General features: G+C 35.6%; 8 protein-coding genes across 12 annotated transcripts; 6 read left to right on the top strand and 2 right to left on the bottom strand.

Annotated features, from left to right (window-relative positions):
- Positions 1-1,030: 1,030 nt before the first annotated feature.
- LOC17878967 (fe(2+) transport protein 2) lies at positions 1,031-2,425 on the bottom strand. Of its 2 annotated transcripts, XM_006284834.2 has the most exons (3): positions 1,814-2,425; positions 1,544-1,693; positions 1,031-1,462 (listed from the first exon to the last, which is right to left on the bottom strand). In XM_006284834.2, exons 1-3 carry the CDS (start codon positions 2,423-2,425, stop codon positions 1,157-1,159), a joined length of 1,068 nt encoding a protein of 355 aa, XP_006284896.1. In that variant the 3' UTR covers positions 1,031-1,156. The 2 variants fall into 2 exon arrangements, with proteins under 2 accessions (XP_006284896.1, XP_023635242.1); XM_023779474.1 differs by having other exon boundaries at positions 1,031-1,693.
- A 2,337-nt stretch (positions 2,426-4,762) lies between these two features.
- Positions 4,763-7,749, top strand: LOC17879803 (E3 ubiquitin-protein ligase dbl4). Of its 2 annotated transcripts, none has more exons than XM_023779046.1 (4): positions 4,763-4,961; positions 5,452-5,896; positions 6,001-6,767; positions 7,072-7,749. In XM_023779046.1, the coding sequence occupies exons 2-4, from the start codon at positions 5,474-5,476 to the stop codon at positions 7,475-7,477; spliced, it is 1,596 nt and encodes a 531-aa protein (XP_023634814.1). In that variant the 5' UTR covers positions 4,763-4,961; positions 5,452-5,473; the 3' UTR covers positions 7,478-7,749. The 2 variants fall into 2 exon arrangements, with proteins under 2 accessions (XP_023634814.1, XP_006282583.2); XM_006282521.2 differs by having other exon boundaries at positions 5,457-5,896.
- Positions 7,750-8,635: 886 nt separating this feature from the next.
- LOC17878012 (regulatory protein NPR4) lies at positions 8,636-11,391 on the top strand. Of its 2 annotated transcripts, none has more exons than XM_023779419.1 (4): positions 8,636-8,864; positions 9,066-9,689; positions 9,781-10,519; positions 10,608-11,391. In XM_023779419.1, exons 2-4 carry the CDS (start codon positions 9,147-9,149, stop codon positions 11,174-11,176), a joined length of 1,851 nt encoding a protein of 616 aa, XP_023635187.1. In that variant the 5' UTR covers positions 8,636-8,864; positions 9,066-9,146; the 3' UTR covers positions 11,177-11,391. The 2 variants fall into 2 exon arrangements, with proteins under 2 accessions (XP_023635187.1, XP_006285143.1); XM_006285081.2 differs by having other exon boundaries at positions 8,639-9,689; positions 10,608-10,814; positions 10,908-11,391.
- A 189-nt stretch (positions 11,392-11,580) lies between these two features.
- On the top strand, positions 11,581-15,307 carry LOC17878818 (snRNA-activating protein complex subunit 4). Its single transcript, XM_023779418.1, has 7 exons — positions 11,581-12,150; positions 12,629-13,086; positions 13,219-13,418; positions 13,518-13,670; positions 13,755-14,069; positions 14,223-14,723; positions 14,813-15,307. Exons 1-7 carry the CDS (start codon positions 11,652-11,654, stop codon positions 15,084-15,086), a joined length of 2,400 nt encoding a protein of 799 aa, XP_023635186.1. The 5' UTR covers positions 11,581-11,651; the 3' UTR covers positions 15,087-15,307.
- A 240-nt stretch (positions 15,308-15,547) lies between these two features.
- LOC17879468 (transcription termination factor MTEF18, mitochondrial) lies at positions 15,548-19,784 on the bottom strand. The gene is given in 4 exon segments (XM_023779421.1): positions 15,548-17,901; position 18,909; positions 19,678-19,730; positions 19,733-19,784. Coding segments are annotated over 4 exon segments (1,881 nt in total). The 5' UTR covers positions 19,775-19,784; the 3' UTR covers positions 15,548-16,116.
- On the top strand, positions 19,736-21,835 carry LOC17879851 (transmembrane protein 56). Of its 2 annotated transcripts, none has more exons than XM_023779420.1 (8): positions 19,736-19,754; positions 20,103-20,340; positions 20,421-20,509; positions 20,617-20,758; positions 20,859-20,933; positions 21,009-21,206; positions 21,294-21,353; positions 21,532-21,835. In XM_023779420.1, exons 2-8 carry the CDS (start codon positions 20,227-20,229, stop codon positions 21,658-21,660), a joined length of 807 nt encoding a protein of 268 aa, XP_023635188.1. In that variant the 5' UTR covers positions 19,736-19,754; positions 20,103-20,226; the 3' UTR covers positions 21,661-21,835. The 2 variants fall into 2 exon arrangements, with proteins under 2 accessions (XP_023635188.1, XP_006284324.1); XM_006284262.2 differs by lacking the exon at positions 19,736-19,754 and adding an exon at positions 19,914-20,001 and having other exon boundaries at positions 21,532-21,833.
- A 560-nt stretch (positions 21,836-22,395) lies between these two features.
- On the top strand, positions 22,396-24,901 carry LOC17877898 (ras-related protein RABF2b). Its single transcript, XM_006284490.2, has 7 exons — positions 22,396-22,637; positions 22,982-23,059; positions 23,166-23,333; positions 23,425-23,473; positions 23,574-23,647; positions 24,422-24,515; positions 24,620-24,901. Exons 1-7 carry the CDS (start codon positions 22,596-22,598, stop codon positions 24,718-24,720), a joined length of 606 nt encoding a protein of 201 aa, XP_006284552.1. The 5' UTR covers positions 22,396-22,595; the 3' UTR covers positions 24,721-24,901.
- Positions 24,902-25,221: 320 nt separating this feature from the next.
- LOC17878246 (heat stress transcription factor A-1) lies at positions 25,222-26,055 on the top strand. The gene is made up of 2 exons (XM_006284699.2): positions 25,222-25,615; positions 25,732-26,055. Exons 1-2 carry the CDS (start codon positions 25,406-25,408, stop codon positions 25,900-25,902), a joined length of 381 nt encoding a protein of 126 aa, XP_006284761.1. The 5' UTR covers positions 25,222-25,405; the 3' UTR covers positions 25,903-26,055.
- Positions 26,056-26,658: the final 603 nt, after the last annotated feature.

The following is a 26,658-nucleotide window of genomic DNA, read 5'->3' on the forward strand; positions in this document are numbered from 1 at the left end:
TCGAAAGAATATTATTTGCATTGTTATATAGAAGGTATAAATACATAATCAGGTAGATTATTGTCATGAAAGTAATCATCAGAATCAAAGAAATAATATTTTGACATAGAAAACATAGAAATAGACAATTATTTATATTATCCGGTATATTCGATACTGTCCATGCCGAGTATGTACCCAATATTCCGTGGCATGCCTCATAGCTAGTCAACTTCGGTTACAATTTTCCACTTTTAATTTTATATTTTTAAAGAATGAATTAAGAATTAATATGCATCAAATTGGAATTCACAATATTACTAATTTGTGTGGTTTAGTTCACACGTTTTCATATGGTTTGGACGAGCACGAAGCAAAACGTGCCAAACTCTTACTCCACCGACGTGACAAAATGCTTATATGTCGATTTCTAACCTTTTCAATACATAAAATAAAACCAACTTGGGAAGATTTTCCCATATTAGGGAAACATCTCTATTTAATTTGGCTCGCTTCTAAACTTCGTTAAAAAAAAAAAAATTGCGCAAGTAAACAAAAACAGACAAAGAAAATGGTAAAACATTATTCTAAATAGAAACATTCAAAACCTGAGGATAGAAGAAGTGTGTATGTTTCGACAGCGGGTATGCTAAATCTATATTAATAAACCTCATTAGTAAACTTGAGGACTATTCAAAATTCTTTAATATGTCCTCATTCTTTGATGTGTCCACACTATATATTCATTGTTTCAAAAATGAAAATATCTTCATTGTTGGTTCTGTTCTCATCGTTAAATATTGGTAGCTGTCATACAATATCTTGAATTCTAAATCTAACCATTGTAAGATAGAGTAATTTTTCTATACAAGAAGAACAAGATTAGTGTAATTTGAAAAATTGACATATCCGTGTCAGAGTATAGTCTCAGACTTAATTATTCTCTTTTATAACGAACATTTCCAATAATTAAATAACTGTCATTCCAAAGAAGAAAGTAAACATCACATTCTTATTAATAATGTTACAACATCATATTGCCATGTGAACATCTCAATATACAAATTAAAAAATGAATCAGCCATAAATAAAAAAAACTTTTCAAATGTACAAAGACGAAAGAATTTGTCGCCTTGAATAACAAATTAAAATATCATTAATTGTGTTGAAAGAGTGTTTAAGCCCACAAGGCAACGATCGACATTACGGCGCAGCCGAGCAAAGCCGCCATGAAGCACTTGATCTGAAGTTTGACGCTGCCTTGGAGCATTGATCCCATGAACTCCGTAGCTAGAAGGTCGACGAGGGCCATGTAGATGAGCATTCCGGCCGAGCAAGCATTTAACAGTCCAATCGTAATCAACGCGGTTGGACTGTTACCACTATAGATACTTGACAACGCAATTCCGAGAATGATACCACAAGGTGTTGTTCCGGCAAAAAATAATGCCATCAAGATCTTCTTCACATTTGCAAAATCTGCCTGTTTTACATAGAATTTCCAAGTGATATATATATAAGATAGATAGAAACTATGTATTATGAATTTATATCTAATTAGTACCTGGAGAATGCAGCCACCGAGACCAATGCCTTCGAACAAGTGATGAAAGCACAGAGCTATGATGAGCCCTTTAATGGTACATGCATCATTTGTTGCTCCTAGAGATAGCCCAATGACTACGGAATGAAATAAAATCCCAAGCTCCAATACCTACGATCATGATAATTCAAAAATAGTTTAAATATAAAATTATATAAATCAGTATATGCTTTGTAATAAAATGCTTCGTTGTATTCAAGACCGTTTCATATTATTTTGAAATGTACTAACCATGGCAATGACACGGTACCGCAAAAGCTGTCCATCATCTTTAGTGGCTAGCATTACACCATGACCGTGACTGTGATTGTGACCTACATTGTGAGTCCCCTTCTCTTGATCAATGTCATAGGTGTACACCTCAGGCGCTGGTCCGACTGAGCTCTTACTGGTATAAAGGCTAGTGGTAATGGAGTCAATGGCTAGAGTGACTAGACCGGACAACATAGCGACAAATCCCGCGAAAGGAAACCTATGCCACGGATTATGGCTAAGACATTCCGATGACAACATCTCGAAAGAGTCAGGCAAGACATGCATGAAACCGGTTCCAAGGATGATTCCCGAAGAAAAACATTTCACGATCATGAAACCATTTCCATCAGGACGGAGGAACGAAATGGAATTGCTGAAAAGAGGAGACGTTACACCTATCAAGCTGGTCGTAAGGATGGCTACAATGGCAACGATTTTGAGTGGAAATGCCTTAGCCTTATCGACGCACGGATTGTCCGAGCCGCTTCCACAACCTTCCGGGGCCGTTGAGATCGCTGGAGATACGGTGAAGGTGAATAGGATTAGGAGAATGTAAACGAGCTTCATGGCTAGTTTGGTAGTAGCCATAAATTAGTATAATAGAAAACTATATCTTATAATATACAGTATGATGTTTGATGAGATAAATGTTTTTGTCTTTGATTTGGTTTATATAGAAGATTTGCCGGCTTGTTCTCTTTCGGTGCTGATTTGGGAAGTCAATTCATAAACTAATGGACTTAAAATCAATAGAGAAAAAAGATTACATTAGAGAGAATCGGAATCCTGATTTTATTGATTGTGTATGTAATGTATGTACATTATCAGATAGAATATTTCAAATTGTATTATCCTATCTTTGTTTAATCATCTGGTAGAAGCCTGGAAGGTGTGGATCAAGCCAAACCATACATGACCTTTCGTAAATAATGTATTGCCAAATTAATTTGAAATAAAATTGAACTACCGACACCACTTAGTTAAAATATGTTACAAACCGTTTAAAAACTTTATACTAATAGTTAGTGATTCAGTTGTTAACTTGTCGCTATTTCATACAACAAAATTTGTTTATGGTTTTTGTAATTAGCAAATTAGATGAAATCAATAATATAAGCCGCCGAGTCAGAGAATATCTATCTGTGTACCCCATCTAATTGATATTGGGCCGCATTGGTTTGTCTTAGTAGGCCCATATACTGCCAAAAGAAAAGCAGAAAATGATATTACTAAATTAGAGAGTAGTCTAATTATCATAATCCACATAAGTTGTGTTTATGTCCTCTGTTAAATAGTGTTTCTTCAGAGGCCACCACCACAAACTGTGCTGATAAAGCTTAATTAGTCCACCACCATGTTGTTTCCCATTTGAATTAAGTTTTAAAATAATTAAGCTAATGATTGCTGTCTCCATTTTCAAACTTGTTGCTGCCACAACTGTCCTTGAGTGTCTTCTATTGCAGCAAAATATAATTATTTTAAAATTTCTCATTTTTTTTGTACTTCCTTTTTTTTTTTTTGCTTATCTTTATTCAAAGGAATATAACTATTGGATGTTGAAAGTCAGAAAAAGAATTTTTTTTTATAAGTTGTTACAGCTTTTTTGTTTTCTCTATAGAGAGAAGAGGAGACAAGGTCCATGTGCTAACTTTGATTTCTTAAGCTATAATTCTTCATGGTCAGAGTCTAATCCAATTCAATTTCAGGTTCAATCATATTTCATATGCAAATTCCTTACTATATATTTTAAAATTAAAAGACTTGTTGATTTAATAATGTGAAAGTAAATTATTTCATTGTGGAAAAATGTAAAACTTACAACACAGTACGAGAATGACAGCAAAGTGAAGCCAAAAAACCCAGAGAAAAATCAATCCCTACTATAGTAAAAGAGAAGTACAAAAGTTTTTTGGGTCGGGTTTTTTTAAAAAATTAACCCGAAATTTTTCAATTGTATCTTACTAAAAATTTAAAGATATTAAATACCAGTTTCCATATATATTATTTCGAAATCTAACAAATTAAACCATCAATATCGGTTTTGGAAAGTACATTAATCTTAATTTGTTTAAGAAAAAATACATTAATGTATGATTTTGTATATTGGTTTAACAAATTAACCTAAAAATCAGAAATATGAATTAAATATAAAATATTTATCAAATTATCCATAATATTTCAAAACAAAATGTTCCTTAAATATCTTATATTAATATTTAGATGTATAGTTTTCTCCTATATTAACTATGATCTTCACAACAATTACGGGATAATTCATTTTTAACCATCTTTAATATATTTATTTGGCAATAGTTTCGAATTTCTGGCTTGATGATAAAGCTAATCTTTTTTTCAACGCTAACCTAACTCTAAGAAAATATTATCTATATAAATAAGTTTCTGCTACCAGAAAATTGTAACATAAACACAGATTTTACATTTTAACACGATAAGAAATAAGAAATCATTGGCTCTTTATTTGTTTATTCTAGAGATTTGCAATTTTACAAAACTGCATGAAAGGTCCAAGTTAAAATCATGTATTTATGATTATGCGGTGTACCGCGGGTCAATCCCTAAACTTTAAAAATGATTCATAGTATAATATTTATACATATATATATGTCACATATTGTTCTAAAATTAACAATCCAACTAAAATCATACAATTTAAATAATTTTGAACATATTTGAAACCAACACAAAAAATACAATCTAAAAATGATAGAATTTAATTAATAATCAAAATAAAGTAAAGCAAACACAAATAAATTATCTCGCAACGTACAAAGGATTAAAAATCCGGTAATTTTCCCCTGCGTTGTAGCGCGGATCCGAATCTAGTAAATTAATTAATTAAAAAGAAAAAAGAGAATAAAGAAACAAACAAAAAAAGCAAAACTTTTCTCTTACGCCATTCGAAGAGAGAACAAAAACTCTGCAAAAAAAAAACCGATGATTCGTCTTCTTCTTCTCTTTCTCTCCACAAAACTCAGTTGAACAATCCAAAACTAAGGCAAAGAAAGTAAATTTTGCTTTTTTCTGTTTTTCATCGAGAAAAAAACTGAGTCTTTTTGAAGATGTTAGCTTAGTGTTTTCGGAAGTGTAAATCTCCCTCTCACTGGTGAGAAACCTTCTGGGGTTTTTTTTTTTTTTTTTTTGTTCTTGGTCAATGATACTTTAATTTCAGCCGATCTTGCTTTCTTAGTAAATCTGTGGTGTTTTTTTGCTACTTGAAATTGAATTAGCTTTTGTTTTGTTCTCTCTTAAATTTTTATGTAATAATTGAGAGGGTTTGGTTGGTGTTTAGTGGGTCAACAACAAATTGAGCTGTTTCTTTTGTTATTTTCTGTGTATTTTGAATGAATTTTTCTCGGGTTTATGCTGATCTGTTAATGTAACTTAGTGAAGATTAGCTGTGTAAGTGATCTGTATTGCAAAGCTCATTTTTTTTTTTTTTTTCCATTTCCTTTCTCTGTATATGGTAGAATTGAGATTAGATGATGTGTATACATGGGTTCGATTTATAACATTTTTTTTTCATGAAGTTTGTAGATCCGGGTTGGGTTTCGTTAGTTTGTTGCTAAGTTAAGAAAGTTTGTATCTTTTTGTAGTTTAGTTGGGTTGAATCCAGACATGGAAAATCAAGAAGTTTCTTGTGAATGTGAGGAGCTTCAATTGAATCAAATAGGAGAGGAGGAGGAGTTTAGAAGCTGTTGTGGTGATGAAGAAGTTTGGTTAAAGGAGAGTGATGATTCAGGTAAAGTTGCAGAGGAGGAGAAAAATGATGAACTTGATGATGAGTTCTCTGTTAAGATGTTCTTTAAAGGAGTTTCGATATCCAAAAGAGGAGATTCCGGTTCTGGTTTTTCGGGGATTGGTGTTGTGTTGGAGGGAAGAGGAGATTTTGAGTCCATTCAGGTTCAGAAGAAGTTGGAATTTTATGTTGAAGAGTCTGTAGCTACCTATTTAGCTTTAATGGATGGTCTTGAGGTAGCTTTACAGAATAATCTCCGCTCTGTGGTTGCTGTAACCGACTCCGAATTGCTTTATAATCAGGTAAAGCCTCTCTCTTCTTTAGCTTGTTGAAGAGACTTCTTTCAAATGGTTTCGTATCTTTTTATAGGGTTGAGCTCATGTTTTTAAATGAATTGGCTTTGCAGATAACTCGTGAGGAGCAGCTCGAAATCCCTCTTTTAATAGCTCTGAGAGAAAGAGTGTTGGAGAAAACAAGTAACCTTGATGGATTTGTTCTAAAGCTTGGTCCTTCCTGTGATTTTGATGAATCTCTAAGCTTGGCTCAAGTAGCTGTAGGAATCGTTTCTTCTAACCTCGATGAGGAAAAACCAACTGAGAACTGCTCGATCTGCTGTGAAGACCGTCAGTCTGAGATGATGCTAACATTGAAGTGCAGCCACGAATTCTGTTCCCACTGCATGAAAACATACGTCGAAGGGAAAGTACAGTCTTCAGAAGTTCCCATCAGGTGTCCGCAAGTGCAATGCAAGCATTATCTCTTAGCCACGGAATGCAAATCGTTTCTTCCCGTCACTACTTTCAAATTATTTGAAGAAGCAAATATGCGTAGCAAGAACAATGGCAAGATTTACTGCCCATATCCCAATTGCTCCTTTCTGTTAGACCCGCAGGAATGTCTATCCTCAGGAAGGGCAAGCTCAAGCTCGTCTACTCAGTCAGAGAATAGCTGCTGTGTGGAGTGTCCGGTCTGTGAGAGGTTTGTGTGTGTGGACTGCGGTGTTCCTTGGCATGCTTCTATGAGTTGTGAAGAGTTTCAGATTCTTCCGGTTGATGAAAGATATCCAGATGATATTACATTGTACCGCTTGGCAAGGTATAAGAGGTGGCGACGGTGTCAGCAATGCCGTATAATGATTGAGCTTGCTCAAGGCTGTAACCACATGACATGCCGGTAAGACACGCTTAGATCTGTAGCTACACATTGTTTTCCGTATCTATACATATATGAACCACCAAATTTAGGTTTTTGACATCCAATAAAATATTGTTAGTCTTGAATGCTTTTTTTTTGTACTACCATTTCATTCTTTGTAGTGAGTTAGTGACCCTTCAACCGCAGAATCCTGGTATGGTTATAACCATATGATTCTAAGGGTTGCTTTTGCTGCCTATGTTTAAATCTAGTATTGATGTGAAAATGTTGCTTTGTTTTATGATTCTAACTCATGAATTGTCAAAAATTGTGGTTTTCACAGGTGCGGGCACGAGTTTTGCTACTCGTGTGGAGCGGAGTACAGAGAAGGGCAACAGAGTTGCACTTGCGCTTTTTGGGACGATGACGAAGAAGATCAAGAGAACTCAGTAGAGGAAAACACAATCCAAGAAGTTGAGCAATGGCCTTGGGACACATTTAGCACAATTCCAACTGTAATGGACGCTTATTCAGAGCAAGAAAGATCTCAGCTAGCTTTGATCCAAAGGTTCTTAGCTGGTGGAGGGTTTAGTCTTAGTGATCACCAGACTTCATATCAGTCCCCACCTCCATGTACAGAGTCATCATATGTTGACGCAGCAATGAAAGATCTTCATCAGCTTCCTTGGCTTGAGAGGTTTGTGTCTGTTATAAGTGATGATTACTATGAAGAGTATAATAGCCAGTGAAAGAAGTAGAATGGTAATTTAATAGCTTTAAGGATTCGGTTTGGTTTGGTTTTGGAAAGGCCAAACGAGAGTATCTCGCTCTCGAAAGAAATTGTTGGAGGGGTTTTTTTAGATTCTTGATGAACTCAAAAAACAAATTGTGATGAATCTATTTGCAATTATAAAAAAGATGAGTTTGATCATTTTTCATCCTAGAAATGCTGCAAGAAAGGACTTATATGTACTTATTTTTGGTGTTATGTCGTTTAACGTAAAGGCTATATTCTTAAGGATGGGATGGAGTGTGAGTTTGCCTACAAAATCAGTAGGTTTCTGAACACTTTCACATGTGAGTGAGTTCAGAGTGAAGCATTGATCAAAGCATCAACTAGAAAGCAGAGAAGACAGAGTGCAGTTTCTTAAAAACTTGAAAGTGAATATACAAAATGATATTTTACCATGTCAAAGACTCAAAACAATGGCTCACATGTTAGACTCATCAAATAGTAGCGACAAGAAGATTTCGGAGTCGACATGACTTGGGGCCTGTAAGCACACCGTCACACCACATAACCTTACCACAAATCTCTTTCTCATTGTCTCTTTCAAGAACGATCTCAGCACACCAAATCATCTTCTCTTTAGTTTTTCTTCTACTAGCAGCACTTACAATTGCAAAAAACTAATCATAAAATGAATTTGGATATCATCATATTTAGTTATTTACCAAGTAATCAAAGAAACAGTTTGATATTTCTACCCAAAAAAAAAAAGAAACAGTTTGATATATTCAATTAATAGCATACATCAAACTTCACATAGACTTTTTCATTTTGTGTATAGTTTTCAAAAGCTGACGTTATTTAAGTCGTCATCGACCCACTGCACCCCAACTCAAGTCATCCTCAACGTGTGACGACATTGCTTACGACTTTTGCATCGTCATGAAATTTAGAGAGATGGATGATTTGTCTCTTTATGAGATTGTTATCCAAAGACTTTTACTATTTGGTCTTTCTTTAGGCTACTTTTCATTATTTTCCAATCAATATATTTAAATTAGCAATTTGACTCGTAATTAGAATAAATTTATAATCAATAAACTTGATTAACTATCCTAAAATTATTGAGGTTTTTGTTTTGTTTTGTTTTGTTCTTTATAGGACTTTAACACAGAGACCAGTCAGTCTTCTTCTTATTTCTCACCTTTAGATTTAGATAACCTCTGATTTTATTTTTTCTTCTATCTGTTCTCAGATTCTTATATTCATCTTTATAATTCGTCTCCGATCGTATTCATTTGTGGAATGGTTTTGAACTGACTAGCCATTTTGGTTCAGTTTTCAAGTTTCATCTAGGTTTCTTCTCATCCGCCATTTTCGTTGACTTTTTGAAGCATTTCTCAAAGGTGGTCTTTTTTCTCAGCTTGACTCTGTTCTTCACATTGGTTCATCGGAAATTTGTATGTTCTTCCGTAAAGTTCTGATATTTTCTTCAGGGCATGCTTAATTTCGTATCTATGATCTTGTCTGTATTGTTCATACCTCAAAAAACCTTAGAAACGTTTTGATCAAATTACTGTTCAATTGATACTTGTCATTGGAATTAGATTTAGGGGTTTTGTATCTCTGTGGATTTGAAGATTAAAAATAGAGACTTTGAGAGTGATATTACGTTGGAGGGCGAAAAAATGGCTGCAACTGCAATGGAGCCATCATCATCTATAAGTTTCACATCTTCTCACTTATCCAATCCTTCTCCAGTTGTTACTAATCATCATTCACCTGCTAATCTTGAAGCTGAGAGTTTGATCAAGCTCAGCTCTAACTTGGAGCAGCTTCTCACTAACCCAGATTGTGACTACACTGACGCAGAGATCATTATCGTAGATGAGGCTCAACCTGTGAGTGTTCATAGATGCGTTTTAGCTGCTAGGAGCAAGTTTTTTCTTGATTTGTTTAAGAAAGATAAAGAAAGTAGTGGTAAGAGTGAGAAGAAACCAAAGTATCAGATGAAAGATTTGTTGCCTTATGGAAATGTGGGACGCGAGGCGTTTCTGCATTTCTTGAACTATATCTATACTGGAAGGTTCAAGTCTTTTCCTATCGAGGTTTCGACTTGTGTTGATTCGGTTTGTGCTCATGATTCTTGTAAACCCGCCATTGATTTTGCTGTTGAGTTGATGTATGCTTCGCATGTGTTTCAAATGCCAGAGCTGGTGTCATCGTTTCAGGTCTGAGATCATGATTTTTTATTCATTTCTTGAATATATATCTGTTATTGATTCATTATGATTTTGATGTTTTGTGTCTATCTCTATGCAGCGGAGGCTTTGCAACTATGTTGAGAAGTCACTAGTCGAGAATGTTATTCCGATCCTCTTAGTTGCCTTTCATTGTGATTTGACTCAACTTCTTGATCAATGCATAGAGAGAGTGGCAAGATCAGATTTAGGTAGATTCTGTATCGAAAAGGAGCTTCCTTCCGAAGTATCAGAAAAGATCAAACAGCTTCGAGTTAAGTCGGTGAACGTCCCTGAGGTGGTGGATAAATCGCTAGAGAGAGCCGGGAAAGTACTTAAGGCATTGGATTCAGATGATTTGGAACTCATGAAGCTTCTTTTGTCTGAGTCAGATATAACTCTAGACCAAGCCAATGGTCTGCATTATGCAGTGGCATACAGTGATCCAAATGTTGTGATCCAGGTACTTGATCTTAATATGGCTGATGTGAATTTCAGAAATTCCCGGGGGTATACGGTTCTTCATATTGCTGCTATGCGTAGAGAGCCAAAAATAATTATATCACTTATTCAAAAAGGAGCGAATCCTTCAGATTTCACGTTTGATGGGCGCAGTGCTGTTAATATATGTAGGAGACTCACTAAGCCAAAAGATTACTATACCAAAAACTCAAAGAAAGAACCTAGTAAAGACCGCTTATGCATCGATCTTTTGGAAAGGGAAATTAGAAGGAATCCGTTGGTTAGTGGAGATACACCCACTTGTTCGCATTCGATGCCCGAGGATCTCCAGATGAGGTTGTTATACTTAGAAAAGCGAGGTATTGTCCCACTTGATATGTATATCTCATATCTTAAAGTTGATGGCTCTTATCGAAATCCTGGATTTTATTGTATGTGTTATTGCAGTGGGACTTGCTCAGTTGTTCTTCCCAGCAGAAGCTGATGTGGCTATGCAAATTGCTAATGTTGAAGGGACAAGCGAGTGCACAGGTCTTGTTATTCCACCTCCATCAAATGGTACAACTGGAAACTTGGGTCAAGTCGATTTAAATGAAACGCCTTATGTGCAAACGAAAAGAATGCTTACACGTATGGAAGCCCTCATGAAAACAGGTAAAAGCTTTAAGGAACTTTACTTTCAACCTCCCTTCAACTCATATTCTCTGACCACCAGATTGACTGATTGGAAACCGTTCAACATTGCAGTTGAGACAGGTCGGAGGTATTTCCCATCTTGTTCTGAGGTTCTGGATGAGTACATGGAACAGTATATGGACGAAGACATCCCAGATATGTCGCATCCCGAGAAAGGCTCTGTGAAAGAGAGAAGACAGAAGAGGATGAGATATAACGAACTGAAGAACGATGTTAAAAAAGCGTATAACAAAGACAAAGAGGCCAAGATTGCGCGGTCTTGTCTATCTGATTCATCAGCAGATTCTTCTCTTAGGGAGGCCTTAGAGAACCCAACATAATCTGTATGTCCCATATAACTAATGCTACTAGAGATAGTTCCTTCCTTGGGAAGAAGAAGTTAGCTATTTTATAGGTTGATTTAGAAAAGATTGGAGAACCCCATTTTGGTATACAGGTTTATCTGCACACATGCCTTTAGGTTTGATTTGTATTTGAGGGTTTGGATTTTTGAAATGTATAAAGCAAAACTAGGATGCTCAGTCTTAACCCAAAACCTTCCAACCACTTAAGAACCGTTTTGCTTACTTTAGTCAAATATATTTGCTTTCCTTTAAAACTGTAGTGAAGAAGCCATTACTACAGTCTACAGTACACAACACAAGCTAAAAAATGTGACACTGTATTTACCAGTTACAGATTATATGAGGGATGAACAAAAATTGGGGTTGTAGCCATTGATCTGACCCAATAACAATTTTATCCGACCCGACCCGGCCCGGAACGATTCAATTCGACCCGTGTTTTGGTGATGCCATGCCACCATCATGTTCAAATGGTCAAACCCTAATTAAATTTGTTAGGGCAAGAAAGAACGTAAAAAACAAACATTTTCATCTTCTCCCACAAGGCACACATGGTGCCATAAACCTTTCTCTTGCGTTGATCTTGTATTTTGCTTTCTGTAACATGATGAGTCGTCGTGAAGGCCTATACGAGGCTGATGACGATGATAATGATGATGATGAAGATATCAGTGAAGATCTCGAAGAGTTAAGTCGCGCTTGTATCGTCTCCGATGACAAAGGATTGCCGTCGGATTCGGAGAACGAGGATTTGGAGATGATTCGGAGCATAACGAGCCAATTAGCTCCCACGGGTTTATCAGTGCCCTCGGAGGATTTGGAGAGTGAAGACGAAGACTTCGAGATGATTCGGAGCATTGAGAGAGATTTGGCATTGTCTATGGACGAAGATGGTGCATCTGAAACCCTTCGCGTTTTTCTTAAGCGATTCTCTGCTTATGCAAAGTCCGGTGAGCTCAATCTATACTCTTGTTTTATCTTATGGGTTAGCTTCTGTTAAGTTTGGATATTTTGTTTCTGTGTGTTACCTAATTCGAAATGTTGGTTCTATAATCAGCAAAAGACTCTGCTTTCAATTGATTAAAGATAGTTTTGCGGCTGAGAAAGATTAATTTGGTTCTCTTCCATTTCACAACTATGAAAGCTAGTTTAAGCTCTAAAGAGAAGCTACACTCAGTGTGAAAGGTTTCGAATTTATGCATATACATGTACTCTCTCTGATGGAATAATGTAGAAGGTCTCGTAGTCTTCTTATCTAGCTTATGTTTGATTGTTCATTATGACTTGAAAGACATTGTTTTGCATTAGACTGTACAGTTCATGATGCAAGAGTTTACTTTTGCTTGTCTTTAATCGAGTGTATGCATAGTTGGATTGTATGGCTCTTATCTTTGAAAAAGATTGGTAATTGCTTACTATTGTTTGCAGATCCAGAAGGAACTTTCATGAATGATTCAATCAGGAAGAATAAAAAGCAGGTACATGCCTTGGACAATGAACCTTCAACCGAAATATTGAGTAGATCTAATACTTGTGAAAGCTTTCCAGATCACGGGAAATCCGTCGTCACAGTGTCAGATTCAGATACTTCCGGTGACCATTTGGAAACATGTCAATCTGAAAGTTCAAGTTTCCCTGAAGCTGCAAAAGCCTTTGTTAATGCAATACAGAAGAACAGGTCATATCAGAGCCTTCTTCGAAGAAAATTGAGTGAAATCGAAGCCACGATTGAGCAGAACGAGAAACACAAGAAAAATGTTAAGATAGTTAAAGATTTTGAAGCTTCCTGCAAGAGAATTACTAAACAGGCCCTTTCTCAGATGAAAGATCCTCGTGTCGAATTGATCTCGGCACGAAAGTCTGAGCCTGCTTCTGATAGCACCGAGGTAATGAACACACTGTGATCTAAGTTTTCTTGCCTCTTCTCTGTTTTCTAGTCACTAAAAATATACTCTGCTCCTGCTGTTTTCTGTTGACCCTGACGCATAAAATGTTTCTTTACTTTAATTATGTTGTAGGATAATGATAAAAAGACATCTCCTTTGATGTTAGGTCCACTGGAAAACGCTTGTGTTGCAAATTATAGGATGGCACTAGAGAAATATCCAGTTTCAGTGGACCGCAGAAGTTGGACTTCTAAGGAGAAGGAGAGTCTTGCAAAAGGTCTAAAACAACAAGTTCAAAACGCACTCATTCATGAAGCTTTTGAACGGTCCAGGTGCTGCGTCTTGCTCTTCTTCTTTTAAAGTACTATCACATTCTGGTGCCTAGTACTCTTTATATTTGCTGTTTAAAATATATTCTTTTAACTTAACAGTGACTTGGAAGGATCTGCAGATGATGTAAACACCATTCTTGAAGGGATAAAAAATCTTGAGATCACACCAGAAATGATTAGGCAGTATCTTCCCAAAGTTAATTGGGATCAGTTGGATATCAAGAACCGATCTGGGGCAGAATGTGAAGCCCAGTAAGTCCCTCCTCTAGTTGAACTTCTGGTTACTAAGATAAACATCAACTATGGGTTTTCTTAAGTTGTGTGGCCTCATTGTAGGTGGATGAGCTCGGAAGATCCATTGATTAACAATGGTCCATGGACTGTAGCAGAGGATAATTACTTACGATTAATTACTCAAAACAAAGGTTTTACAGACTGGCTTGACATTGCAGTATCGCTAGGAACAAATAGGACCCCATTTCATTGTTTGGCTCGATATCAGAGGAGCTTGAATCCATATGTATTGAGAAAAGAATGGACTGCAGAAGAAGATGACCAACTCCGTGCCGCCGTAGACTTGTTTGGCGAGACAGATTGGCAGTCGGTTGCAAATGTATTACATGGAAGAACTGGACCTCAGTGCTCTAATAGGTCAGTATCTTCTTGATAAATTAATTAGATATCAAATTCCATAGTATATCATACAAGGATTATTTTCTGTAATTTTATGATGTTTTTTTCTGCCTCAGTTCAGATACATAATGGAATGGTGTTATCTTATTCCCTTCTTCTCTTTACTTTCAGATGGAAAAAGTCCCTTCACCCTAGCAGAACAAAGAAACAAAAGTGGAGCTCAGAGGAAGACAAACGTTTGAAAGTAGCTGTGACACTCTTTGGAACTAAAAATTGGTCTAAAATTGCTCAGTTTGTTCCTGGACGGACGGGTACTCAGTGTCTAGAGAGATGGGGAAATTCTCTAGATCCCAAACTTAAATTTGGGAAGTGGACCAAGGAAGAAGATGCAAAATTGAGAGAAGCAATGAAAGAATATGGACATTGTTGGTCCAAAGTTGCTTCATATATGTCTGGTCGCACCGACAGTCAGTGCGCCAAGAGATGGAAGAGCTTATATCCTCACCTAGCACATCTTAGACAAGAAGCTAGAAGGTTACAAAGAGAAACTACTATCGGAAATTTTGTTGACCGGGAATCAGAGCGTCCTGATCTTGTCGTAGGTGATTTTTTGGCACTAGCCGAGGAATCTCTTGAGCCAGAACCCACCCTGAAGAAGAAACGCAGAGCAAGGTAAGTTAATGAGATATTCCTCAGATACTGATTGCTGCATACACTCACAATGCTTTTGTGGGTCTAAATTGATCTTTTTGTCGATGCAGACAGAAGAAGAGGGCAGATGCAGAATGTGAGAGTGAAGCAGTTTGTGCTCATACAGAGAGGCAGCCAAAGAGACGGAGAAAAGTATCAGAGATATGCTCAAGAGATGTGTGTAGACAAGAAAATGAGAATGAAGACAATGTAATGGAGAAGAAACAAAGAGGAAAACGCATTAGTGTTGCAGAAACATCCAATAATAGCTCTGAGACCACCCACTGCCCTCAAGTCAATATTGGTATCCAGAAGCTTAAGCCTAGAAGGAAAGTATCTGCGTAAGCTTAAACGCATAAGTGTTCGTGCCGAGAACGAAGATGAACCAAGTCAGGTCAATTTTTTTGTGTTCTTCAAAATTTTGTATTGTATCTATCTAATCTTAACAATTTTGTAGATAAAAAGAATATTCTCTTATCTCCATGATTCTAAGAACAGAGAAATTAGTTCCAATTAAGAATGGATAAATGAAACTGAGGTATTGATAGAAAGAGTAATATTGAGTACATGTGCATTTTTATAGCTAAGCTTACAAATTACTGTATATGTCTTTTAGATCAATAAGCATGTATAACTATTGTCATAGATCTTGAAGTAGCGTGAGTAAATTACCATATGCTGGATTGGTCGTGTTCTTAATTTCTGATTCTTGGTGGAGATAGTTGCATTACAACAATGACTTCTGTCCTTGAGGATTTAGGTCTCTTAGTTCAAACCTTGTAGGAATTTGATCACAAACCAACATATCTTCAAACGTTAAACAATTTGCTTTCATTAAGATCTGAACTGAAGCAGTCAATTACACAAGTTACAGATATATGATATTGTTGTTGTTAAAGCGCATCTGAGTCACATGTGACATAGCTCCTTAGATAAGAGATGTGTCACAAACCACCTTAACACATTACCATCAGTACTGTTTGCTTCAAAAACGTTAGGTGTGTTTATCCGTTTACAGGAAAGCTATTGCAGAGACGGTTTAGGGGGAAAATTCCCAACAAACAATTTGCAGTTGTTCTCCAATGCTGTATACAAATCACATTCAATCAATTCAAGCAGTACTGTGCAACACAGCAGCGGTAGCTTTGAACTAGCATTTTAGATATGTATCAAATCTGTAACTCCGCAGATACTTTTGCTCTTTCACAAGCAGAGGCCAACACTACTGAATCTCAGCTCTTCCTGCCATCTCCAAGCCCTTCCATTTGTTTCATTAGTTGGCATAAAAATCATTCACATCCGTAGCGCTGCATCAGCACATCCTTCACTGTCACAGTTGTACTAAATTCAAGAAATATTGCCAATAAACATTACTTCAGGTAGATGATTGGTTTATACTTTCCCAAATGGCTGGACCTTCCGGGTGGACATTGACAAAATACTTCACAAACCGGGCATCACCACAAGTGAGAATAGTACTTGGTGACAGCATTGGCTTTGCTGCATCTCTTTCCCTCAACCATAAATACATTGAGAATCTGTGATGTATTCTCTCCATATCATAACACAGATATGCCGGGAATCTTACCAGGGATTCAATTGGGTAGCCAAGAAGTTCAGTTAAGGAATGTATCTTCTTCTCTATGACATCTTTAGACAAGTTAAGTATCATCGGAGCATGCCTGATGATTTCAGTAACCACATTATGATTTAAACCGGCTTTGACAAGGCAATCAAATCTCTCCTGCAGCTGATCTCCCCTCCCTCGAAACTGTTTTAGGGCCTTCACCATCTCATCCGAGTTTTCCAAATACCCTAGCCTCAACAAAAACGCTGTCTTCTCTGAGTGTTTCCTCGAGTCTTCCGAAAGAGGTTTGCTTTTTCTCTTATTTGTTGTAGAAACAAAACTGAACAATCTCAAAGGCTCTTTCTTTAAGATCTGACAGAGCTCGTCTTGTCTAACGTTCAAACTAAGACAAGCAGTTCTAGGTGCTTGCAGAGAGCATGAACCAATAAGCTCCATGTGACCCAGCAAAATCTTTGTGATAAACTGTGTTTCCATTTTAATAGCAATCAAGAAATCCAGCGTCTTCTGAATATTATTTACACATTTGTCTGACAACATCTCTGGGTTGTCTATAAATAAGCTATAAATCTCATCCACTTGAAGCCCCGCTTTAAACAACCTACCAAACAGAACATAGAATTTCTTACCAGAGCCTTCGATCACTAAAGCAGGATACTTTTTCAAAAGGCTACTCAACTTCTCATCTTTACATCCAACTTTATCAAGAAACTCTATTGTCTCCAGAATTCTGCGCCAGCTATATGTTTTCCGGTCAGACAGGTACCGCCCAAGCCAATCACATCCTACTTGTAACCCTTTCAACTTATCAACCACAGAAGAAAACTCAGCATCAATCCCACCAACCAGCAGCAAAGGGCAACTAGTAACTAACTTAATAACTGTACCCTTGCTAAGACCCAGATTTTCGTAATCCCTGAGTTTCGAAGCCAACAACCCAGATTCGTATCTAAAAATCTCTCTCGCTTCTTTATACATACGACCAATCTTACCACGAGGGATCCCATAGTTGCAAAGAGCATGGAAATTCTCAAACATGATGCCATCATCACTCAAAAACATTAGCTTCTGTGGAAGAAACGGCTCAAACTCATGGGGACACAAACCCAAACTCTCGAAAAACGGCTCAAACTCGTTTATGGGATTGTACCTAAGGAATTTAGTCAATCCTTTGGATATATCCTTGTGGTTATCATCAAGCTTGGACAACAAAGTCGACATAAAACACGGAGAATTCTTGCTTATATGCTCTGCATCAGTAAAAGTAAGGCTTCTAGTATAATGCAAGTAATCAAAAAGAGCTTCTTGAGCTTGATTCCTAATAGCCCTTGGAACCGGATTAACGAAAAACCTAGTGGGTAGCTGAGACGAGTGCTTCTGTAACTCAGATTTATCCTTACGCACACAGCTCTCAATCTGAAAACTCCGCATCGTGAACGAAACTCGAGAAAGGTCGAACCTTTGACCTTGATTTGGACGAGGAATGGTGGAGAAAGCTATGTAATTGTTGAAATGTGAAATCATGCTCAACAGTTTATAAACTTTTTTCTGAACTCTGCACAATAACATCGCAACCTAACAACAAAGAGAAATAGATAAAACCACCATTAAAATACAGAACAATGAAGAAGTCTCAAGACATCTATCAAACAAGTAATGCGTACTATTTCCAAGCAAGAAACTTTACCCGAAATTAAGGCTTATTGTGTGCTTGAATCAATCATTTCCCCAAGATTCTTAGGGTTCATCATAGGCAAGTTACTTTGCTAAAACCTTGTTCTGGATTAAAATCTTTGTGAAAATACAGGAAAGCACCTTAAAGTTTCTAAAATAACAGAAATAACCTTAATTTTGTTTTTATTACTTTAAAATGGTGAATTTGTGGAATAAGACCTTTAATATTCTGGACATTTCTAAAATGTTTGGATCATAGACGTATGTACGTATCAATCTGGTGTATCATCAACACTTGGCCTTAAAAACCACCTAAAGTGAGATATTATTCCCTTCATAATACCGAATTAAAAGACTTGTCAAATTTAGACGTGTCAAAAGTGATAAACATATCGCACGAAATCGTGTTGTTTAATACGATGAACGTTACAAATTCTTAAACAATACTATGCATCAATGGAACTATAAAAACGACTTCAAACCAATACAAATGGTGATTTCTTTTGTTTTGTTTATGTGCTTACTACAAGATAAAGGCAAGCAAGAAACAGGTGAGTTCTTCAAAAAACATAAATGTTCTGTTCGTCTTCTTTATTTTTAATTCTTAAATATGTAACCATTTAACCCAAAAAAAAAATAATATGTAACTTTTATTCTTAGGTCAATTTCACGTGGTCCATGATTCAATTCATGTTAGGTTATCCTTCAAGCTAAAACACCTACCAAACATTCATTTTCAATCATACTTGTTAATCTCAAAATATTTTTCGATAAGTGTATTTAATTCAGCATGATAGAAAATAGTAGATAACTTCAATCCTGTTAAACTTGCATAGTTTGCCTATGCTATGTTTGAGAAGTATGTTTTTGCTTTGAAAACCCGCTTTTGTGTAAAACTCGTGGCTTACTCTGATCAATTTAATCATGCATATATATATGTATTTTCAAAACCTTTTCTGGCAACAATGTTTTTTTAATATAAATATATATTAATAAGAAAATATTTATGGTATATAATTATTTTAAAATATCTTCAGCTTGCTTCTTGAATTAAACTTTCATTACAATTTTATATACATTTATTTTAATATACATATCTATTAGAGATATTAGAATACAACATTTGGCTTAATCTTATTCTCTAAATAATAAAATAATCATTATTTAACTTTTTATGGTATTCAATACTTAAAACAAAATTATATAAGCCAATAAATAACCAAAATCTCAGCAAATATAAAGAAATTATCCTTAGCCTCCTCCTAAAATCCACCTAACTTACCTTTTTCATAAGACAGAAGTCACACAACCAAAACAAATATTTAATCTCTTGTTTATTTTATACTAAAAGTTTTTTTTTTTGGTAATCCATTTTATACTAAAAGTTAAAATTACTCCTTTGATTAACTAATTTATCCCTATGGTTTTCTTGCACACACAATTTAAATCGTCTAACAAGGTTCGAATCATGTTCTTGCTCCTTTGTTTCCTCCCTAGCTTAGCTAGTTACATGTTTATTAAACATCCTTTTAGCAAACCTCAGTTTAATTATATATATATTTTAATTAGTTAAATATCTCGATTATTCTTAAGATAACAGCTTGTGTTTTTTTTTTTTTTCAATTACTGCATCCTCTTGCGGTTCAAGTAACTTGGTAAAAACAAATCTTACTCCACTTGGATAATTTCTCGAAGTTTCTGAAGAACGAACCCTTTTTTCTTTGTTTGGTTCTCTCGCAATCGCAATCGTCTCTGTAACGTCCTCCTTCTTCATCCTCTTTGCGTTTCTTCTTCATCCTTTTGCGGTTCACGTGTTTTGATTGCTTCTGTCTCATCTTTTTGTCCGTTTTAAACTTTAAACCTTTCTCTTGCAAAATTGTTTTTTTCTTTGATAAAAAAAAAACAGAGTCTTTCAGTTTTCTTCTTCTTTGGGTATAACGAAGATTCGATCAAGTTTTATTTTGTTTTCCTTTCTTCATATAAGCCTAACTCCTAAGAAAGGTTAAGATTAGTTTTGGCTCTTATTTCGTATTTAATGTGTTTGTGAGCATGACTTTAGATAAAGACATAAATGAAGTCTCATTCTCTATGTTTTTTTCCAGTAAACGATGATGATGATGAAGCTTGAGACAAGTTATTAGTCTGAATTGAAGAAGAAAGAAGAAGAAGAAGAAGAAATAAAACAATTTAACAAAGAAGAAATTGAGAACTAGAGAGATAACAGCCATGGAGATCAAGTCATACCAAACTCAAGCAGAGCAGTTTGTTGAACACTATTTATTAGCAGATCCATTTCTTCCATACACTTCTGTTGTTGCTGGAATCTGTCTCAGCAAATTGGTAAAAAAATTTGTGCTTCACTTCTCTTTTGTTTTTATTCTGTTTTAAACATTTTAGCTTATGGCTCTTTTTGATAATAGGTATATGATCTTACGGAATTATTCAGCTCAATTCATATCAAATCATACTCAGCTCTCAGAAAAATAAAGAGAATTGAATGGAACAACAGGTGAGTATACATTAATACGTATATGCAGGTTCCTTGTTTTAGCCTTGTTTTGTATGTTATGCTTTGTCTCTTTATCATCACTTTGGCTTGTAATGTAAACATGACAGGGGGATATCTACAGTCCATGCGATCTTTATCTCATTCATGGCACTATACTTTGTGTTTTTCTCTGATTTCTTTTCTGACCAAACAAATCTTCAAGTCCTTATGGTTTTTCGTAGCTCGCCTCTCTCCAACTTCGGTTTAGGAGTAAGTCTTGATATATTTTTTTTGTCATTTCTCTAATCATAAGCCCTACTCGTGAATATTGATCAACCTAGTTTGTCGTGATGTGTATTTTAATACATAGGTATCAGTTGGTTACTTTCTTGCGGATCTTGGAATGATCTTTTGGTTGTACCCTTCTTTAGGAGGATCAGAATATGTAAGTTAGACAACAAAGAAAGCTTCTGTGTTCCTCCATTGGTTTCAATCTTGATTTTTTTATTTTTCTTTTCAGATTTTCCATCACTGCTTATCTGGAACAGCAGTAGCGTATTCTCTCTTCTCTGGAGAGGCTCAGCTTTACACATACATGGTTTTAATCTCTGAATTGACTACACCAGAGATTAATCTTAGATGGTACCTTGACATTGCTGGTTTGAAGCGATCTAATGCTTATCTTATTAATGGAGTTGCTATTTTCTTTGCTTGGTTGGTGAGTTTTCTACAAAAACCTTGTGTTCACTGTGTAAGTTCGTAAAAAGGTCTTAAAAACTTGATTGGATTCATGTTTTGTTTGCAGACAGCAAGAATTCTTCTGTTCGTCTACATGTTTTACCATGTCTACGTACACTATGATCAGGTAACCAAGAGTTCGGTTTAGTTCATTCCAACCCTGAACCAGTTTGCAAACCAAACTGTATAGTCTTTAGGGAAACAATAGGAATTACTCTGTTTTATTGTGTTGTTGTTGTAGTGGTTTAGTTGTAGAGATAACGAACTAATGATCTATAGTTTTTTCTTGTGTGTGTGTGTGGCAGGTGATACAGATGCATACGTTCGGTTATCTACTGGTTTTCGTTGTACCGATAGCATTGAGTGTCATGAACTTGATTTGGTTTGGTAAGATAGTGAAGGGATTGAAGAAAACACTTGAGAAAAGACAGTGAAGAAACAAAAAATAGTCTTTATATTCTTACTTTGTTAATGTAAATATAAAAGCTCTTATGATGATGAATTTTTACAGGCTCAAAGGCAACAAAATAGTGGTTTTTTTACTAATAACTTTTATACATGCTTAAACACAAATAATATCTCAGAAATTACTTCTGAATTTTATTAACACTAATTGTAGTCCCATATTCGAATTCTTCGGCCGGTCTAGCAACATTTTGTTTTTTGTTTCAGTCATGCAAACCGGATAAAGGATTGTTTATTAAGAAAAAAAATTTCCAAACAACAAGTTGTAATCTCTAGAAAATCTCAATGTATATCACTTGAAAGACTTAACAAGATTAGTACTACCAAAAAAATGAAAAACTCAACAAGATTTTGTTGTTACTTGAAAATATTATGAGTAAATGCAGGAAAGAAATCTCTACAAGCTAAATAATTTAGTAAAAAATGTGAAACAAAAGACATTGGACTTGTTTTCGAAACTGTCATATATATAGGAAAAACTAAGAATAAGAAGGAAAAACTCATAAGTCATGACAAAAGTATTGTATTAAAAAGAAAAAGTTCATTGGAAAATGGTTGGAAGAATTTATTTTTTGGCATTTACAAAAAGATATAATTACTAATTAAAAGGATGCTTAAAGGGAGGATTAAGTTGTTATTTTAATTCTCTTCCAAAATGTGAAATATTCGTAGTTTTCGTGTGAGATTTACTTGCCGTGTAATATTTGTTTCCTTGTAAAGTTATATATAATATACTATCATTTTTATTAATACAGGAGGAGGTAGAGGAGGAGATTGGTTGTTGTTAACGACGCGTTTCCACTTTGTTTTTGGGGTCTCTCCGTCTTTTGAATCTTCAATCTGAGTTTTTTTGAGCTGAGGATTTTATCGTATTCGTTTCTCATTATTCAGATCGAGCATCATCATGGCTGCTGCAGCTGGAAACAAGAGCATTAACGCCAAATTGGTCTGTCTTTTCTTCTTCCTTCTTCTTATTACCTTGATTCTCTTGTGCTCTCTTTTCAATTTTGCTCCGATGACGATCGTATAATTGAATTTACAGAAACTTTTGAGCGGTTTCCGGATGTGATTCTGTTTCTGATTTGGAGAATTTTGATCGGATTTTGTTGTTAAGGTTTATGTTGGATGATTCTGATTTTTTAGGTGTTGTCGTGACAGGGTTTTAGTGATTTAGCTCGAACCAGGATTGTTATAGATTATGAAGATGGTTGCAAACATTTTTGTATTGGAGATGTTTTTTTTTTACTTAATTTGATTGTTGTTTCTGTGTACTTTGGTTAAGTTCTTCAGGTGTTACTTGGAGATGTTGGTGCTGGGAAATCAAGTCTTGTGTTACGGTTTGTCAAGGATCAGTTTGTTGAATTCCAGGTTTAGTGGCTCTTCCTATTGATGCTCATCCTCCTGTTGTTGTTTCATATGTTCTCTGTGTATGTGCTTCTTGACTTTGATATATATATTTTTTTAATGTTTATAGGAATCAACCATTGGTGCTGCTTTCTTCTCACAAACATTAGCTGTTAACGATGCTACTGTCAAGTTTGAGATTTGGGATACAGCGGGTCAAGAACGATATCATAGTTTGGCTCCAATGTACTACAGGGGTGCTGCTGCTGCAATCATTGTCTTTGACGTTACGAATCAGGTAAAGAGTTATAAAATTGGTCAGTAGATGCAGTTCAGTGGCTTTCTACTAAATTGTGTTTGATTATAGTTTTTGCTATATATCTTCTCAGGCCTCGTTTGAGAGGGCAAAGAAATGGGTTCAGGAACTGCAGGCACAAGGTATTGTCTAGCTAAGTTCCGGTTTTTGATAATTTTTTTGTTAGTTGCAGGCTCTGTCAAGCTTTACTTTCTGACTTTATAACTATTTTTGTGTGACTAGGTAACCCTAATATGGTCATGGCCCTTGCTGGAAACAAATCTGATTTATTAGATGCAAGGAAGGTGACTGCAGAGGTAAGCAAGTTAAGCAATATGTTATAGTCTAATAGCTGATCCATCATGCTTAATGTTTCAAAGTTAAGCAATATGTTATAGTCTAATAGCTGATCCATCATGCTTAATGTTTAACAGAGACCAAACCATTAGGTGATATCTCTCTGTTGTAAAATTACATTGTACCTTAATGACACTAACCTGACAAAACAAGCCACCTAAAAATACTCCATTAACTCAACAAATCATAGTATATGAATTTTGTATAGATAGTTAGGAGCTTTACATCAAGTAGTAGAGAGCACTTTCCTCTAACAGCTTTGGAAACAGATTTGGTTGTTTTAAAAAAGATGTGACTTAGTTGGTATCAAGCAGACTTTCATAACCAGTTTTGGAGAATGATTTTGATGTTTTCACATGATCTTTACTTATCCCAGTATCCAATGTTTTTTGTTCATATTTTACTCTGTTATGCGTAATCCTAAACTCTAGATAGTCTCATTTCGTAAGGCTGATCCTTTTGAAGTGTGTTAAAAATTATTTACATTGTGCGTCAAAGTTTTATGCCACTTGCAAGGGCAGTCAGAATGAAAAAACACTCGCTAGTTTCCACATCACCAAACATCTGATCTTTTGTTTGTCAGATTTAATCATGTCTATACATAGACAAATGAGGGAAGATTATCTCGCTTCTCAAATTAAAATTTTCAACCACACTGGGCATATGTTTCCAACACTTCTGAATCTTATTGCTTAGCCTAGTTCATGATGTCACACACTCTTGGTCCTTTGCAGGAGGCACAAATATATGCTCAGGAAAATGGTCTTTTCTTCATGGAAACTTCTGCAAAAACCGCGGCTAACGTCAAGGAAATATTCTATGAAATCGGTGAGCTTTCCTTCACTCTGAGAATTAGTTCAAACAATTTTAGTTTCTTGTATTAACTATTAAGTAACCCCTAACATACTTTTTTTTTTATATTTTGACCACAGCAAGAAGGCTACCGCGAGTACAGCCAACAGAAAACCCAACAGGAATGGTTCTCCCAGACAGGGCCATGGATAGGGCAGTGAGTTCATCTTGTTGTGCGTAGTTGTATGTAATGGCACACATTTCTCTTGTAAAAGAGATGTTTTGGTCAGTCACTTTTGAAGCTATTGACTTTCTGTGTTTGCGTCTCTTTGCTTTATTTTGCGTATTGGGATTTGATCTCTATACTATACTCTTCTGTAAATAAAATCTAAAAGTCCAGTAATTTAGTGCGTGAGGGGATATGGATTCCATTGTCATAACACATAACACAAGTTTCAGAAAAAAAGAAAAGAAAAAGGAGAGCAAGCTTTATCACACTCGTTAAACGAGGGTCTTCTATAACAAGTATCAGAGTTCTTTAGATTATTATTGATGAAATGGTTTAGCTTTGAAGTACAACAACATAAATACGTACTTGTATAAAGTTTTATCAGAGAAGATGTTGAATTTACGCTCAACTCAATAAGGAAACTTATAAAGAAAAAAAAAACACATGAGAATCAAAATCTTATGTTAAATAGAGTAACCAAAATTTTAAACTTCAAATAATATGACAGCCCAAGCCCATAAATGCCCTGCAAAGTAAATCAGATATTTTGTATATAAGTTTATGGTTGATTCTTTTTTCCCCTTTTCTTCTATCAAAGTTTAGGGTTAGGGCTCACAAAGAGAGTCACATCTGGATTCTTCTTAGCTAGAGTCATCTGTTTTTTCCGTTTGTCCAATTTGAAAGTGTTAAGTAAAGGATGGCTCTCAATTTTCCAAAGGGAGTGTCAGTGTTCCATATGAGAATCTACAAGGTTGTGGAAGATCCTTCATCGGATCCAATAATCTCATGGGGCAAAGACAACAACAGTTTCGTCATTTGGAATCTCGAAGAGTTTACTCGCAAAAACATTGTTGGAAATTTCAACTGCAGTAGATTCTCAGAGTTTCGCTCTGAGCTTAGGTATTATGTAAGTTTTCTTTATATATATATCTCCTTGTTGCGTTTAAACTATAAGAAATTGTCTCTGGCTCTCTATCTCTTGGTCCAGGTTTTGAATATTGCTATGTGTTGGTTACTTGTTAGGGCTTTAAAGGAATCAAGAAGGGGTCAGGGGAACTGGAATATGGGAATGAAGATTTTGTGAGAGGGCAACCTGAGCGTTTGAAGACGATGATGATCAAAGCTTGGAGGAAGAACAAGGCCAAATTTAAAGCTAGAAAGGCAGCAGAGGAAATGCAACGCTTACAGATTTGATCAGAATCATCCCCTCGTGCTTCCTTGCACACACATTTTATGAATAACCTTTTGCCATGCAAACATTTTTGAGCATTTTGCATTTGCACCTTAAAGAGGCAAATGGATCGCCTGCAACTTCAACGTTTGCAAATCTGATCTGAACCATCATCCTACTCGCCCTGCTCCTCCTTTTTATAAATCAATAAACACTCTTTTCATGGGGGTTGTTGTTGTTTAGTTAAGTTGCTTTCTCTTAGTTGTATTATATAATTAACAACAATACTTTAGTGGGCTTGGCTTTGTTGTGATGATGGAATTTGGGAATCGATTGTAACCTCTAGTATTAATTTTGTTATCTAATCTCTTTCTTTATTCTTCTTGGACTATGGATAGGGCAGTTAGTTCATCTTGTTTCACTTTTGATTTCGATCGTGGAACAAGATATCAAAAAATATAAAGAAACTCACAACAAGAGTAAACTTCACAAAATCTCTCCATTGACGCTTATTTTTAACATCTTCGTAATAAGTAGTAATTTTTTTTTTTTTGGTCAACGGAGTAACTTTTATATAGTAAGTTCACTTCTTTTTTCTTTTGGGAAAATTCCCAAAAAATACCTGACCTATTTAATATTTGCCAGAAAAATACATAAACATTTTTCGTTGCGAGAAAAATACGCAAACTAATTTATAGATGATAAAAAATACGTGAACTATTTCGATTTTCCAGTTTCCCACATATTATGGTCACGATTTTCGACAAAACTAAGACAAC

The sequence above is a fragment of the Capsella rubella genome, unplaced genomic scaffold (assembly GCF_000375325.1).
Source record: "Capsella rubella cultivar Monte Gargano unplaced genomic scaffold, Caprub1_0 scaffold_7, whole genome shotgun sequence".
NCBI classification, from domain to species: domain Eukaryota; kingdom Viridiplantae; phylum Streptophyta; class Magnoliopsida; order Brassicales; family Brassicaceae; genus Capsella; species Capsella rubella.

What these genes read in the sequence shown, in the direction of transcription:
- LOC17878967 (XM_023779474.1), bottom strand. Translation starts at nt 2,425, where the DNA reads ATGGCTACTACCAAACTAGCCATGAAGCTCGTTTACATTCTCCTAATC. An exon ending in GGTACCGTGTCATTGCCATG is followed by an intron (nt 1,694 to 1,813) that starts GTTAGTACATTT and finishes TCATGATCGTAG; the next exon opens with GTATTGGAGCTTGGGATTTT.
- LOC17879803 (XM_023779046.1), top strand. Translation starts at nt 5,474, where the DNA reads ATGGAAAATCAAGAAGTTTCTTGTGAATGTGAGGAGCTTCAATTGAAT. An exon ending in CCGAATTGCTTTATAATCAG is followed by an intron (nt 5,897 to 6,000) that starts GTAAAGCCTCTC and finishes TTGGCTTTGCAG; the next exon opens with ATAACTCGTGAGGAGCAGCT. An exon ending in TGTAACCACATGACATGCCG is followed by an intron (nt 6,768 to 7,071) that starts GTAAGACACGCT and finishes TGGTTTTCACAG; the next exon opens with GTGCGGGCACGAGTTTTGCT.
- LOC17878012 (XM_023779419.1), top strand. Translation starts at nt 9,147, where the DNA reads ATGGCTGCAACTGCAATGGAGCCATCATCATCTATAAGTTTCACATCT. An exon ending in AGCTGGTGTCATCGTTTCAG is followed by an intron (nt 9,690 to 9,780) that starts GTCTGAGATCAT and finishes ATCTCTATGCAG; the next exon opens with CGGAGGCTTTGCAACTATGT. An exon ending in GTTATACTTAGAAAAGCGAG is followed by an intron (nt 10,520 to 10,607) that starts GTATTGTCCCAC and finishes GTGTTATTGCAG; the next exon opens with TGGGACTTGCTCAGTTGTTC.
- LOC17878818 (XM_023779418.1), top strand. Translation starts at nt 11,652, where the DNA reads ATGCCACCATCATGTTCAAATGGTCAAACCCTAATTAAATTTGTTAGG. An exon ending in GAAGCTTTTGAACGGTCCAG is followed by an intron (nt 13,419 to 13,517) that starts GTGCTGCGTCTT and finishes TTAACTTAACAG; the next exon opens with TGACTTGGAAGGATCTGCAG. An exon ending in AAGAAGAAACGCAGAGCAAG is followed by an intron (nt 14,724 to 14,812) that starts GTAAGTTAATGA and finishes TTGTCGATGCAG; the next exon opens with ACAGAAGAAGAGGGCAGATG.
- LOC17879851 (XM_023779420.1), top strand. Translation starts at nt 20,227, where the DNA reads ATGGAGATCAAGTCATACCAAACTCAAGCAGAGCAGTTTGTTGAACAC. An exon ending in CTTTAGGAGGATCAGAATAT is followed by an intron (nt 20,934 to 21,008) that starts GTAAGTTAGACA and finishes TTTTCTTTTCAG; the next exon opens with ATTTTCCATCACTGCTTATC. An exon ending in CTATTTTCTTTGCTTGGTTG is followed by an intron (nt 21,207 to 21,293) that starts GTGAGTTTTCTA and finishes TTTTGTTTGCAG; the next exon opens with ACAGCAAGAATTCTTCTGTT.
- LOC17877898 (XM_006284490.2), top strand. Translation starts at nt 22,596, where the DNA reads ATGGCTGCTGCAGCTGGAAACAAGAGCATTAACGCCAAATTG. An exon ending in TCAGGAACTGCAGGCACAAG is followed by an intron (nt 23,474 to 23,573) that starts GTATTGTCTAGC and finishes TTGTGTGACTAG; the next exon opens with GTAACCCTAATATGGTCATG. An exon ending in GGAAATATTCTATGAAATCG is followed by an intron (nt 24,516 to 24,619) that starts GTGAGCTTTCCT and finishes TTTTGACCACAG; the next exon opens with CAAGAAGGCTACCGCGAGTA.
- LOC17878246 (XM_006284699.2), top strand. Translation starts at nt 25,406, where the DNA reads ATGGCTCTCAATTTTCCAAAGGGAGTGTCAGTGTTCCATATGAGAATC. An exon ending in GCTCTGAGCTTAGGTATTAT is followed by an intron (nt 25,616 to 25,731) that starts GTAAGTTTTCTT and finishes GTTACTTGTTAG; the next exon opens with GGCTTTAAAGGAATCAAGAA.